The 15,894-nt window shown below is 44.6% G+C and overlaps 1 protein-coding gene across 9 annotated transcripts in view; it reads left to right on the plus strand.

The window, feature by feature from the left end:
• Positions 1-15,894, plus strand: part of SLC8A3 (solute carrier family 8 member A3) — a 155,027-nt gene that overhangs the window by 116,507 nt on the left and 22,626 nt on the right. For 5 of the 9 annotated variants that reach the window (XM_065403137.1, XM_065403134.1, XM_065403133.1 and 2 more), the window contains one exon: positions 8,970-8,987. The exons of the other annotated variants lie outside the window; for them this stretch is intronic. In XM_065403137.1, the coding sequence (XP_065259209.1) occupies positions 8,970-8,987 (18 nt within the window). The remainder of the gene's footprint in view (positions 1-8,969; positions 8,988-15,894) is intronic. 9 annotated transcript variants of the gene reach the window in all.

Genomic DNA, 15,894 nt, shown 5'->3' on the forward strand with positions numbered 1-15,894 from the left:
TGACTAGGGGACATCCTTCCCCTAGCTCGTTGATGTTTTCATTATCCATATAAATATCTAATACAGCTTTTTCCACTAAATAATTTTGTGTCACCTGCAATGTTTGCCCCTTTTCTGCTCAGTCCCTTTTCCTGATCATTAGTAAATATATTAAACGGCCTCAGTACTGGTATGGAACCTTGTGGCACCTAACGGTTAACCTTTTCGCCCTGACGGAAATAGACTGATTATTCCTATTCTTTGTTTCCTGTCCCTTAGGCAGTTTCTGATCCATGATAAACTTTATTTTGCATCCCAGGGCTACTTAGTTTCTTGAATAGCCTCTTGTGAGGGACTTTTTCAAAGATTTTCTGAAAGTCCAAATAATTATATCATGTAACTCTCCTTTCTCAGCTATTTTGTCAATATGCTCAGAGAATTCAAATAGATTAGAACAGATTTAGTGTTGGTATCTCGCCAACGTCCTGTGATGAAGACTGATAGCAATTCAATAGGGGCATATCAATGTGCAAGGGGTACCAATAAAAGTAACCCTCACTTAAGTTTGGTAGCACTGAAGTGGATAAGCAAAAAACTAATAGGAAATGTGAATTTCCTGCCCAGCAAGTAAGGCCAGGGAGGGTGGTGGGGAGCAGGGATGTTGATTCTCTCCATTCTGCCACCTGCCCCCAAAATTTGCTACTCTTGTCTCCCTCTCCTTTTCCAAGAAGCTAACTAATGGATTCTCCTGGCTGCATCTGTTCCTCTTATTTGCAGTGACAGGGACCAAATCCCTGTCAACTGAGCATACCAGGACTTAGAAGCCTCCCAGCATGTTGAGCCACCTGCCTGGCCAGCCTTCTGTCAGTACCTTTCGAGTGTCCCTCTTCGTTAAAAGGTGACATTTTTGGTTTCACTGTTACTCTCCTGGTGGCTCTGGTGTCACAATAGCTCACAATTCAGACCTAGGTATTTTGCTACTCACCGCCCTACAGTGCCAGAGAAGTCCAGGCTGTTTGTACTCTGGTCACATATCAGCCTTGACAATTTTTGTGCACTCCAGAATTACAGGAGCAGAGCTTGGTTTCCTTTTTCTGGGAGCCAATCCCCACCTTTTGCTTAATCTGTGGTTAACCCCAGAGTGCTACGCAGAGAACAGAGTTGGAGCTGTGAACAACTGCAGATGAGATACCACTTTGGATGATTTCATTTGATGTTCCATAAGCATGAGGATCATGCTTGGAAAATTACAATTCATGCAGGTAATTGAGAGCCCTACTTGGGACAATTCACTTCACAGCAAATTGGCGAAAGACTGAACTTCAGGGATATTGGGTGAATGCTGATTTTGGACTATTCCACCTTATAGAGGGGTGAGAATCCTCCATGGAAACTTCATGAAGAGTTGGTTCCTGCAAGATATGTCTTCGCAGCAATTTGAAACTCAGAATCCCTCTTACAAGATTCTTCTTCATGGACAGTGGTTTTGGAACCATATTCCACCCTTCCTAGTGTAACCCACACACCTTCTGGGGGTGGTGTTCTGTCCCATCTAGTGGCACCGAGACCACTTAGAGAGAGAGATTAATGAGTTTGCTCTACAACCTTAGCTAACAGCCAGTTGGCTTTTAGCTCATGTGGTAGAGGCTCATGCACTAAGGTCCTAGAGGCCCCAGGTTCAATCCTGCCTGCCGATGACCAGGGTCTGTCAGTGTTAGACTAGCAAGTAGCAGGTGGGATGGATGTGTCTCTTGCAGGGATCCGTTTAACCGTGGATAGGCCAAGCATGGAAGACTCCACTTCACAGAGGGAAGTTGTGGCCGAGAGTCATCGTTGGAAGGTTCTGTTTCACGATCAGTGGATGGAAATAGCTCTGGGAATTTAAATTTCTTTTTCCAAACTGTGCTCTGTACCCCATCAAAAATTTACCTTGTGGGATTATAATTTCACCCTGCAATATACTGACAGAACCAAATTTGTTGTGGCAAGTCTCCCAATGAAGGGAATGGATCTGATTTTTCTCCCTCAAAGTCACAGAGTTTTGCTATTGACTTTAGTGGGAGCCGAAGTAGGCATAATGTAGTAACATTTCTGACTTGTTTAACTTGCTCAAGAACATGTTTAGTTCTTTATGCTGCTTTAAGGAAAGGGCACACTCCTGCTTCCAGTTTCATAGACACCTTCGTATGGAAAACCATTAACCATAGGCACACAGAGAGCTCACTGCTACTGAAGCTCAGCCTCTTAAAGTTCCTCTGTCTTCTCAAGAGTTACAGTAGATTGCACAGAGATGCTAGCCTCTAGCAATTTGATGTGTGCTGTCACTGAGCTCCTTTCAGGTGCCAGTACGATCCTGACAGTGCTGCTCTCACTTCTTGTTGCTGCCAGTGACTATTATTGTTGTGCAAACCTGAGTCTCATCAAGACCCCACTGCTGCTTCCCTCCTTGCATCACTTTTCCTCTATGGACACCCTGCATCTAACAGTCCAAGGGTACCCTTTCTCTTTAAAGGCTCTCCAGGAATAGAAATTAGAAAACATTTAGGCCATGTCTACATGAGCACTTATGTGGGCAAAACTTCCGTCGCTCAGGGGTGTGAAAAAACACCCCCCTGAGCGACATAAATTTTGCTGGCTTAAGCGTTTGTGTGCACAGCGCTATGTCGGTGGGAGACACTCTCCCGCCGACACAACTACGGCCGCTCATTGAGCTGGTTTTTATTATGTCAACGGGAGAGCTCTCTCCCATTGGCATAACGTGGCTACGCAAGCACTCTTACAGCGGCACAGCTATGCCACCGTAAGCTTGTAAGTGTAGACATGGCCTTATGTTAGGGCAGGCCTAGACTAGAAATGCCACATTGGAGCAGTTGCATCACTGTAGCGTGTATGGTGAAAACACTCTGTGCCGATGGGAGAGCGCTCGCCTGTAGGCATAATTACTCCACCTCCATGAGAGGCGGAAGCTACATAGCGCTGGTGTGGACAGCGCTTAGGTTGCTGTAACTTGCATCGCTCAGCGGGGTGTCTTTTTCACGCCCCTGAGCAACATAAGTTAGATCGACTGAAGCGGTAGTGTAGACCTGCCCTTAATCAATATTGTTTGCAGAATAAAATGTGGGGCCAATTCTGTGGTGAAGTAAGCGATGATGAAAATGACACAGTGGGTTGGAAAATGAATGCAATACACATTTTGCACAATACCAGATTGGTATAAATTATATTATTGGTTATACCCATTTTCTGATCTACTCTCATCCTGGGCCAAAGTCACTCTGGGGGCAACCTTCATTGATCTCAGTGGAGTTACACCAAGGAGAATGTTGGCTACTGATGTGTCACCTACACAGTAGCATTTGGCCCATGAGCTTCATATTATATAGAAAACACAAACATTATAGATATTAGATGCTGGCCTGGGCTGCAAAGTTCAGATACCAATTAACAGACTCTAGAAAAAAGCAAGTGTTCAGATCTGGGGCTTTGGTTCAGGCTATTATACAAACAAGCCAACAAAACCAGCTCAGGGGGTCTGGGATCCAGGGTTTTGATTCAGACCCAGGCCAAATATAGCATCATGCAACAGCAAAATGAAGGCAACTTCAGTAAATAGGAAAGCAAAGCTGCCTCTGAAAAAGGATTTGTATCAGAAAAGTTGTTCTTGCATATCTCAGACATGCCACCATGCTCGTCTGCACTCCAGCCAAACTCTCCTTCAGCTGATTGGATTCTCACTGGCCGTTACCTCTCTGCCTGGAATCAAACCAAGCAAGCATCAAAGGCAATTTACCCTGGAGTTGTCATGATGATTCTGGAGTTGCCAGGTGCCCCTTTCGGAACCTTAGGTCACTCTGGAGTTCCGAGCCTTAAAGGACCAGCCCCTTCTTGCTTCTGATACAGTGTTTGGTATTTTGCAAGTGATCATGTGAAACATTTCGTACTAACAGGGTAGTTCTTGCAGTTTAATTAGCGGTATATGCAGAGGCTGGACATAAATAAGAAGGAAAACATCGTGTGTTAAATTCATCCCTAGGGTACTCTACTGGAGCTCTGGAGATTATACTAGGGATTAATTATTTTAGCTTTATATACTTCTATCTACTCCTTCATTTTATCACTGAAAATGGAATCCCCTGCCCTGCCCTCTCTGTCACAGTCTGGAAAAGGGTATATTGAAGACATGGATTCATGTCTCCTGGGAATTCAGCAGGAAGCAGAGTTAATGCTACTTGCTTTGTCTGCCGTATCATGTGTTCATCTCATCTCACATCCTGCAAGGTTTAGGCAAGGGATACATAGGATTGCTATTATGGTGTAAAAGCTGAGCTTCTTTTAGTGGCTTCCTATAGTAATATGCTTGTCAGGCACCTAAAATACCCTAGACACTAATAACAGTAAGGCCACGCTTCAGGAGTGAGGTGCATTGGCTTAACTGTGTCATATGACCAGTGACTGGAAGAGCAGAGGGCACTGCAGATCAGAAATGAGGTGCACTAGCAGAGGTGTGTGAGAGCCCCAGATCGAAAAGCAGAGGGATGCTTCAGATGAGCATTGGTGTGTATTTGCAGAGGGGCAGAGGGATCCAGGACTGGACTGGCAGGGGATGTTACAGGTCACGACTAAAGTACATTAGCAGGTCCATGTGCAAGAAGGAAGCTACTGTCTGTGAAATCATGTTCTTGCTTCTGTGAACTATATTCACTCAGAAAGATAAAGATAAAGCAATCCCCTGGCTTCCTGTTCTGTATTCTTGATGTTTCATTCATAGCTTTAGAGGCTTCTTCAAATATTCATGTATCATATCATATCATATAACTGAAGAAGAGAAAAACACTTCTTTTGCAGGCTCAAAAGCAAATGAAAAGTATAAACTCAAATCCCAGAGCACCAGAATATGATAACAGCTTTATGAAACATGAAAACTGGCAATGTTTTTATAATCATTGTAGCTTAGGGGGCGAGTAATATTTCACTATTAGATTAATTTTGAACACTGACTCTACACACCGAAATAATGTTTCTACTTGTGTGAAGAAATTGAATTACATTTGTCAGTGCTGTGCAGAGGTCCAGAACTGTACCAGAGCAGGGGTGCTGCGGTTGGCATTGAAGTGCATTCAACTGAAGCTGTGTGGAGACTCCACGTTAGAAATGAACAAAGTGTTGTAGGTCAAGGTTGAGGAATAGTGCCAAGGCTGTGTGGCGGTCTCAATCCAGAAAGCAGGAGGTGCTGCGTATCAAAATGGAGATGAGTTAGCAGAGCTCAGGCCCCTGTTGTTACCCAGGGTTTCTGTACCCAACGCTCCTGGTAACTTTTGCTCTTGGTGAGGCGGTGGCAGGAAATAAATCAATGGTGACAAGGCTGTCTGACCGATAGGTGGCTAGCATAAACAGCACAATACAAGAGTGCTTTCACTTTAAGCTTTACTTTATTTAGTCTCCAGCACTTACACATGTCCGCAAAGGATTAGTAAAACACCCCCAAAAATCCCAAATTCGTATTTACCAGGGATCTTGAGGAGGTCTCGAGTAGATAACTGCAAATGTCCAGTGGCCGGCCTTCCATCTGCAGGGGAACTTGAGAGGTGTCCAAGCGTTCTAGTGTCCAAGTTGCTCAAGTGTCTGAGTTGAGATTTCTTCCTCTTTTTATACCCAATTTGTTTGTATTGCATAGCTTGTTCATCAAAAACAACTGCTGAGCAGAAGCTAAGTGAAGTGTGGAGATTTCCAGCCTAGAGTTTAACCAGCTGTATAGCAATAGTTAACTGTTGTCAAACTTTCCATCTTGCAAAACTGCATGCTTTGGAAAAACAACTCATGCCAGGAGGGCACAGGGTCATGTTTACTCCTCAAGGTCACTCACTTTCCCCTCCCCTCCTGGTCTGATAGTAGTGCTAAGGTCAGAAAGGCCTCCTTTTAGCTGCTTTCAGCAATAAGCATAACAATTGGTTTTCCAGCTGCTGGCAATGGTTTAATCATGTTACTGGGCTCTGGACTACCAAAATTCTGCTCCTATGCCACTCTTGTTATGGAATGAGAATCCAGAATCTAACCATTAGTTTTAAGAAAATTTGAAGTAATTGGAACTGCATCGGTTTATACCAGTTAAGGTTCAAGCCCTATATTTCTAATTCTTAAGGTTTCAGAGAAAACTTCCAAACATGCCCCACAATCCCAAACAACCTCCCAGCATGCCAGAGATGCAAACTGTGCCCTACACAATTTCCTAAACCTCTGACACCTTTTACAATCTGCAATTACTATCCGTGTCGGTCCCAGGATATTAGAGAGACAAGGTGGGTGAGGTAATATTTTTTGTTAGACCAATTTCTAAACAATCTGTTCCATCTTGCATTTAGCTGTGATGCTCAGAGTACATCTCCCAGACCTGAAGGAAGAGCTCTGTGTGGCTCAAAATTTTTGAGCTTGTCTCTGTTGGTCCAATAAAAGATATAACCTCACCCACCTTGTCTCTTGAATATCTGCAGATACACATTGTTAATACCAAAAAATCTGTGGCACATGGAAGATTTCAGAGTAGTGTAAAATAAATTGAATTTAATATTAAGCCAATAACACCAGGGTTACTCTACCAATTTTATTATTAATGTTCATATTTAATTCAGTTAAAATCTCCATTTCTGAACGTTCCTGAAGCTACTGCACAATTTCTAGTCCGCCTCCTCGAAATGTCACAGCAACTAGGAGGTCTTGCAGTAGAAGTTAGGTCCAGTTTGCCAATTTACATGGGGTTTTGCCAGAGCTGTATATAGGCCCCAGGACTGGAACAGACAGGCGAGTTGCATTTTAGGAGTGAGTTGGAATGGGAGAGCTATAGGGTAAAGACCTCAAACTTCATATCTACACCATACCTGGCTTTAGCTAGTGGTATCAGTTTTTGCCTTTCCTGAGTGAATTCTCAAAAATATTTAATCATTCAGGTAGTTATTTGGGGACCCCAGGTGATCCTTCTCCTTTTAGGATCTAGTGAATAGACTCTGAAAACCCATAGAAGGTTTTAAATGTAGAGGCCTGAGTCTACTCAGACTCCTTTCACTGCTGATCTTCTGACACATCTGCTGTGCTGCTGACATTCCATGGGCGTTCCTTTGAAATCAGTGCAGTATTAGGACATACCTCATACATTACACCACATACCAGGTGTCTGGTACATTTAGGAGAACCGCAGATGCATTCTTACCTACTGTGTTCTGCTGGAATGGCGCTGCTATTTTCAGTAGAAGCACATCAGAGAACACAAACACTTATAGACACAGAAGGACAATGAGCTACTGCCAGACCCCAGGCTGACTGCGTGCTCATGTATAGTGCCACTGATGTTTTCATGTTAGCACCAAATCATATGGCTGATATTTCCTTTTCAGACACTTCACTGAAACTTGAATAAAAAATATGAGTCTGGGAGTATTGTCTAGTAGATGTAGTAAGGGATCGAGAATCAAGACTCATGGTTCTTTTTCCCAGCTTTGAAAATCAATCCACAATTTAGGTGGGTAAATTCAAATGTTCACCGTAACCTTTCTTGACCTCCGTTTCACCATCTGTAAAATGGAGGTGCTAATACTGATTAGTTGTCTGTACAGTGTTGTGAGATTCTTGGACTGAAAGAGCTATAGTAAAAGGTAATGAGAGCATTATCATTATTTAACCAAATCTTCATATCATCACAACCCAATCTTGAGATGCCAGTTGCCCAGTTTTCTATTTGAGGGATGGGTGGAGGGCAAACTTCAGTGATGGAACTAGGGCTCAGTTCCTATTCAAAGGAGGTTTGCTATTTTCAGCCAATATAAAGCATTTTATCTAGATCTTGGTAAGATTAGTTTGGAGGTGGTTTGCTTGAGTATTGGCCACTGTTTTCTAGGGATAAAACCTAGAAAGGGTCCAGTTGAATCTTTCTTTGTGACAACTATGGAGACTAAGGAGATAGGGGAGGCGAAGGGGGTGTCAGGTAATCACAGTCAATGACAACAGGAGGACCATACTGAGCATTTTTGGAATTGGGAAGTTACATTGTTCCTTACAAGGCTATTCTCTCCTTTCTTATCGCCTCCTCCTACACTCTAGTATTTCAGCCTGTACTAATCTTGCAGGACCAAATAACTGCATTTGCAATGCATGGTTGCAATGCAGTAGCATCCTTGTGTGGTGGGGTAGACCATGTGGCACATGTCAGTGCAATAGCATCATGCATAGGTGCAACTGGAAGCCAAGAAACCTGTGAAGACTCAACACGGTGGCTCATTGTGACATCTACAGCCCATCTGGGAGTCTAAATCTCCGTGAGCTAAGCTTGTGGGGCACAGGATGCACCTGTGAAAATCAGAACTTCCCTATGAATTGTTGGGGATGATGCCTAGCAGCGTTACCCCTATCTCCATTGGTCCTAGGGTCAGTGCCCATTTTATAAACACTCTTTGCCCTGGCCAAGTTCTTCTCAGTGAACCCCCTCACCGCTGCTACTGCCTGCACTCACATCTGACATACAAGAGAAGATCTGACAGTGCATCAGTGTATCAAGGCCTTCCTGTTTTTGGCAAGCCCTCTCCACTTCTACAGAGTGTGCCTCAAGCAGGGACACTTCCAACTCATTTTGGGACAGTTTGGCTCATCTCAGACCCTGATATCAGGAGTGACAATCCCCACACGCTTTTCCTGTCCCTTACCCACTATCCCATCCCAAGTCCCATCCTTCTGCCTTCGCTCATGGGGGAGGGGGAATACTTCTAAACACAGAGCCCTTGGGACGCACTTGTTCTCTCCAGCCTCATTCTCATCCTGCTGCTACTGAGCATGCTCACAAATCTGCACCAAGCATGCGGCTACAGAGAGCTCACACGCTGCACTAAGCCAACTTCATCACTCATTTAAAACTGTCATCTGCAAATAGCCTTTGCGCCATCTCCAAATGGAAAATTAACTCTCTTCCTGTTTTCTTCTTTCCTTCTTTTGTTTTTCGTTTCATACAGCGCTGCTACTCACTCAAGGTAAGACTGCTTTCACTCCTATCGGCGTGGCTTTGATTTCATTCTCTTCTTCAGTCAGAGACTTTTGTGCTCATGCTCATTGTATCACCGTTACTAGTGAGGCTGTGTACCCAAGGAGCAGATACATTGAGCATGCACCAGTTATTGAAACATGAGGTCAAAACTCAAATCCAAGGTTTTTTTGCCACAAATATAAGGGAAATGATCTTTCCTATAACATACAGCTGAACCTACAACTCCTGATAGTTTAGGACATTGGACACCTCACCTCCCAGTCCCAATCACACACCTTCCTTTCTGCATCTATTGTGCTTACTTACAATAAAACAGAGTGGGCCTAAGTGTGGTATTACCCCCAGAACTCACAGTGGAAGGCAGCCCAAAGAAAACTCCTGGAAGTTTGGGTATAAGTTTGGGCATAAGTGCCTCCTAGAGAACAACCAATGTGCCACCAAGAAGAGAGTGCAGTGTAAACCTCCCCAACACCGAAAGAGGGAAAGATCAGGACAGTATGCCCTGCCTTGCTAAGCTCACATTGTAGTATGGGTTATTCCTTCTGTATTTTTGTTATCCCTCCAGTTCCAGGTTTGATCATGGTTGAGTTTGCACTAAAGAACTATTTGGCACAAGAAGCAGGCACTCAAAGGCGCAGAGAAGGGCTTGTGTTTTTGTTTTTTAAATAGAGTTGGACAAAAAAATTTCTGGAAATTATGAGTCCTGAACTGGACTACAACTATCAGGAAGTGTCACTGCTTGGAACTGACAGATGCTTAACTGCTGTGACAGAAGCAGCTCTACAGAACACCTGGAAGTGCTCTGCAAGCCACCAGTGCTCTACAGACCACAGCCTGAGGAGCCTTTGTTCTAGGAAGAGTTTAAGTTGAACCATTCATACATGTTCATCATGCCCAAGTTATGGTGGCATTCGGATCAAAGACCATATCCAAGACTTCATTGCAAATCAAGAGGAAAATATCTTTATGCTACCACCTTCAATTCCTAATACTCTAAGGCAGTTGTTCATAGAACAGGGCCGGCTCTTGGTTTTTTGCCGCCCCAAGCAAAAAAACAAAACAAAACAAAACAAACAACAACAAAATGGAGTGCCGATGCCGAAGGGAAAAAAAAAAGGCTGGAGTGCCGCCGCCGAAGCAAAGGTGATGCCCCAAAGGGCCAGAGTGCCGCCCCTTGAGAAGTGCCGCCCCAAGCACATGCTTGGGACACTGGTGCCTAGAGCCGGCCCTGCCATAGAGTATGTCCAGAATCACAAACAGGGCTAATTAGAACATAACTAATGACAACAAAGGTCACAGAATCCCCAAAGTTCAGTTCAGGATGCTTATGAAAAAATTTTCTGACCCGCTTGGGCTGGGAATCCTTTAAGAGGCCTTTTTCTCCTATGAATTTTGTCAGTTCTTCAACTTCAGCAGGATGGGAAATGAGTCAAGTGCAACCTTTCTCACAGCAATTTTGTTGCTTTAATTCACTAGCCACTTAATTTGATCAGAACCTCTGGAACCAAATAATTTGTATTAATATAATTTCTACTCTGTGATCAAATTTGATTGCTTTTGGCAGGTATTACTGGATAATTTTCACCAGCTATGGAAAGTTGCTGTTCAGTTAATAAAAAAGGGCCAAATTTCTGACCTGGAGGAAGTGGAAGGGTCCCGAGGATAGGGTACCCTGTTCCCCCTCAGTCACACTGGCTAGAGTCCACCCGCCTTTCGCCAGGCTGTCTAGAATACTATGTTTATCTAATGTCAGGTCTGTTGTGTGCAGCACATGAATTCTGTGCAGAGCTGGGCTGACATCACTTGTACCTTGTACGTGTTTAAAACTACAAATACCAAGATAGAAAATATCCAGACCAATATCAATAATACCCCCACCCCCACATAGCAGAAACACACATTAGAGCTCCACTCAGTACCAATCATGGCTAATAAGGAGAGATGGAGGTGACATTTTCACTTAGTCCGTGTCATGTTAGATTTAGAAAAGGCAAGCATTCAGGAGTGTTTGTAAAAATTACATTGAAAACTACATTGGAGCTTGTCATCTACCCCACCCCCGGCTTCTCATGTTACCTTTTCCTACCAAGCTCCTCATCTCCCTGCAGCTGCCGCACTGACCTGTCTTTGAGCCCGCGGGTATGTCTACACCCATGGCTGGCCCTTGTCAGCTGGCTCAGGCTCAGGAGGCTTGGGCTGTGGGGCTGTAAAATTGCAGTGTAGATGTTCAGGCTCTAGGACCCCACAAGAGGGGAAGGACACAGAGCCCAGGCTCCAGCCCAAGCCCGAATGTCTACACCATAATTTTACCACCCCGCAAGCCCAAGTCAGCTGACGTGGGCCAGCCATAGGTGCTTAATTGCAGTATAAACGTACCGGAGTGACCTAATGGCTCTGTCACGTGGCCCCCTTTTGGACTTTCCCTAGACGTCTCACATTTCTCCTGGTGATTCTTGTTTCTCTTGTGTGTGTATTTCATGTCTTTCGCCCACCATTGTTTGCTCTCCAGAAACCCAGCAGCTTTTAGGGCCAGGGCACCTGCTGCTCTGTCTCTTCACTCCTCCAGCACAGAGCGCTGATGTCAGGCTGGCTTGTGACTAGCGAGGAGAAAAGCTCAAGTGGTTAGATATTCACTTCTGTCTGTATACACACTAGAACTCTGGATACGTATCAGAGACACAGATGGCCCAAACTGAGACTCCCAGGTCCAAGCAGCCCCTGATTTTGGGGAAGTTCATATCTTTGCAGCTAGCCTCTATGTGTTTGCAGCATGGGGGTGTGCTGAAATCACACAACAAGGAGCTGCCTAGCAAGATTTCCAATAATTTTGGTTTGAAAATCTCATGAGAACAACTTTTTGGGGCATTATTGGCACTGCTGCTCCCAAGCCTGAAAGTAAAGAACCATGTGAAAAATTGAAAATATTTTTTTTAAAAATGAGTTTGAGTTTGGATGAACTTCGGGCACATGTTCAAATGAGTGCTTATTTGAGCCAAACTCGTTCTGCAATCCATACTTGTGACTCAATGAACTTTGAAAGGAACTGTTTTAGGATGCACCTGATGGCTGCTAGATTAAAGTATCTGATTCTGACTGCATGAAATGAATGTGTTGGGTTGGCCTAGAACCACAATTTAAGTTTTTAGAGCTAAGGTTTTATCAAACCTCAGACCAACACAGATGTTTCTGTAAAATTTTTACAATTCTACTGCTCATATTTTTTTGTTTTCATTTAAACATTCCCTGCAGTGTTTGCAATGGAAACAGCACAGCACAGTTAGTGTGTGAGATTTTGAAACTGAAACTGAATATAAACAAATGTGAAACTGACAAATATATTTTCATCCTACAACATAAGAGAAATGCACAAGGCAAACAGCATAAATAATGAAAAGTAAGTGAGATATTTAAAATCATCTTAGGTGTCAGTACACTTTTAACATGTTGATTTTTAAATATACGATTAATATTTCAACGGCATTGTTCATCCAAATACCTCAAGTGTAAATTGAACCACAAAAACCTCCTGTGAGGTGGATGAATATTAGCCCCATTCCACAGATGGAGAAACAGAGGCCAATGTGACTTCCCCAAGGTCACCCAGCGAGTTAACAGCAGTGACAGAAATAGGACCTGGAACCCTTTGCTTTAACCACAAAACCATGATTTCTCTACTTAAAGTAGCTATTTTTGCAACACGCTCATTTTCATCACGTTCATTATTCTTATTGGTCTTATTCTTATTTTTGTTAGTTATGGGAAATGACTACTCTGCATAATGTTAATGGTATTTGATAAATTTACTAGTTATTCCTATAGGAATGTCTGACCGTCCTCTTTTGTCGGTGAATATGGTAATTTTTCTTCTGCCAAAACTAGGGCTTGGTGAGCCAGTTCAAAGCAAGAGAAAAACCTGGACTTTTAACCTAAATCTCCAATTGAATCCAAACCTTTTCTGACATTCAAAAAAGTTAGGATAACTTGTTTGCTTCATTAGCTTGGATTTTTGCAATTATCTCTGTCCTTTCTGGTGCTGTCTGGGTTCAGAAAGAGACATGTCAAATTGCCATGAGCATGATTGATTGTGTGGTATTTGCAGCATGACCAAAAGCAGGAATTACTGGAAATCTTACCAGAGCCTGCTGTTCTTGTAAGATTTGCAGGCTGAGGAGGTTAAGATAATTGATTAGAGGCTTGGGGAAGCATCCAAATGTTTGGGTGCTTATTAGAACTGAGTATCCTAACCTCTATTCACTTATTACTAAGAAAATGTCTCAAAGTACATTTTGGCTATTAATGAATGAAGTCTCATGCTGCTAATCCCAGCGTGAAGTAGATAAGTATTCATATCCCCATTTTACAGAACAAGCGACTGAGGCACAAAGCGGAAAGATGATTTGCCCAAGGTCCCATTGCGAGTTTGTGACAGAGCCAAGAATGGAATAGTCTGCTGATGCCCTGTCCGGTGCTACAGCAAAACAAAATCTGATTCACTATCAAAAGGTCCACTCCTGCCTCCAGTCGGCCCATCATACCAGCCTCCAACACCGACTGGTTAAATTTTCTTTGTGCTTTCTCCCGGGCTGCCCCCCCCCCATGCTTGGGAGGAGCTCCCCATACACATCTGCAAACCTACCTCATTATTCACCTTCAGAACCCTCCATAAAACTCTCCTTACAAGTCTTCGGGCCTGTCTCTTTCTCTGTGTTTGGACAGCGTAGAGCCCAGTGAAGCCCTCATTTCAGACTGTGGTCTCTAGCACTTCTGCAGTACAAAGACATACGTCCTGCTGTGCCCTGGACAGGGGCCAGTGGAGCCACAGCCCAGCAGCTAATCTGTGACATTAGGTGGAGGATTGTGTCCCCTCACCCTCCAGCATAGCTACACTAACCTGTGCTCCTGGGCCATAGGAAGGGCCCATGCCCGGGACACAGGAGGTTGGGGGCAGAATGTGGCTCTTAGAATAAAAACAGCAAAAGGAAAAGCCTCTTGGCAGTTCTGTTAAAGAGCTACACTTGCTAGAAGGAAGCGAGTGCTGCTGGGACATGAGATGGAGGAGACTCCCTTGCATGCGCAGGCTGATGCTGACCCAGCCATGTTCTTTCAGGTTTCCCCTATAGGTGACAAGCATTTTAGAGAGCAGGTTGGGGGAAGGGCAGCTCTGAGTCTCCTGCTGGCATCTCCTGCAGTGTCACTTTATTCCTTGACACTAGCTGGTGCACATCCCAAGTGGGATACGCATTGTGCTTCACACTGGCAACAGCTACACGGAAAGCCTTAGAGTGCTGTCCTGCAGGACTGAGATTACTACGTCTCTGTTTGGTATCACCTCTTTGTCTTTGCACGACAGCTGCTCTGCCTCCCTGCCCCTCACCCAATGTGAACCACACTCCTATTACCTCAATGTGTCCCCCAATTCCCTTGAGTCAAGCGCCTCATCCTCCCTGCCCAGGATGGATTGGCCATGCACCCCATCTCTCTCTCTGAACCATTTTTGCTTCTTCCTCACCCCTAGTTTGAGCTCCCAGTGCACCCCACCTCCTTCCTACCCAGGGACGATGTTGAGAAGCGATGGCAGGGGCACCTGGGTCACATTGTGAGGGTAGGTCAGGCAGGTGAGGGTGTTTGCAGCCAAAAAGAGACAAAGTGCCTTAAACTGCTGTTTCTAAGACTCGTCATTTGCATTTGTCTCACAGCAGCTGGAAATCTTCCATCTTCCCCAGTTAGCATCCCCAACCCCTAAAATCCCTGTGAATTAGACAACTCCCAGGCGATGCCCAGCTGATTAGCGAGGGGTAAACGTCATGAATGTAGCCCAGCTTCATCCAGCCTCTTTCCCCTGTGGGGGTCTCCACACATTTTGGAGAACATGTTTTTATTCTAAATGAGTGTTATTGGGACATCGGATTGGTAGGCACGTGAGGATCAATGAGTCCTGTCCCCTGCTATTGCAGGCAACCCCGTTTCCACAGATGTCTCTGTCCTTCCCAGTTCTGGCTGGTACTAGAAGTGCCTAGAAGGGATGTGTTCCCAGTATTTCCAGCCTCAAATGCTGCAATCTCACACTAAGCATGCTTGACACTGCTATAGTGCTGTCCATGGACCGATCTCAAAGCACTTCCCAAATATCAGTGACTTAACCCACATGATGCCCCTGTCGGGTTCCATGGTGCGGGTGGGGAAACTGAGGGCTGGAGTATTAAAGTGACAGAGCGAGTCAGTGGCAGAGCCAGGAAGAGGAGGCCTCAGAGAACTGACTCCCTGCAACACGGTCCCACCTTCCTCTGCAGAGAGAGCCTGACATTTCCAGACTGGTTTAGCAGACTGAATAATTCTGCATAAGGCTTTGGGGTGTTTAGTGAAACTCTTTGTCACTTACCATTACAAAGCATTTTGTCCCGTGGCAAGGCCGTGTGGGCAGATTGTGACCCTGAATCAGGAAACAGTCTATCCATAAGTCTGCGTTGCCATTCACATGAGCTGTCATCATTAACACTGACTGCCTGGGAATTGTTCACATCCCCATCACTTCCACCCTCCCCACCTGTTAGATCTTGTCTTTTAGACTCTGGGCTCTTTGGGGCAAGGATTGTCGTATGTTTGTACAGCACCTAGCACAACGGGGCCTAACTTGGTTGAGACCTGTATGTGCTCCCACAATCTGCATGTTAAATAATAGGAATAATGTTCAGACTAGAAGGAGTTAGGAGGAAGCCTTTCCTCCAGCCTTACCCATCTCTAAGAGATAGAGGAGGGAACCCAGGAAGAACTGCCAGGCTCCTTTTCTTGCCTGGTGTCTCCCGACCTTATCAGGCTAATTGGAGTTGACAGCCAGGAGTCCAGGGTGCAATCCACATTGAAAGCTGCGTGTTGAGGCTGATACAAACAGAAAT

Source organism: Emys orbicularis, chromosome 4, assembly GCF_028017835.1.
Source record: "Emys orbicularis isolate rEmyOrb1 chromosome 4, rEmyOrb1.hap1, whole genome shotgun sequence".
In the NCBI taxonomy this organism is placed as follows: domain Eukaryota; kingdom Metazoa; phylum Chordata; order Testudines; family Emydidae; genus Emys; species Emys orbicularis.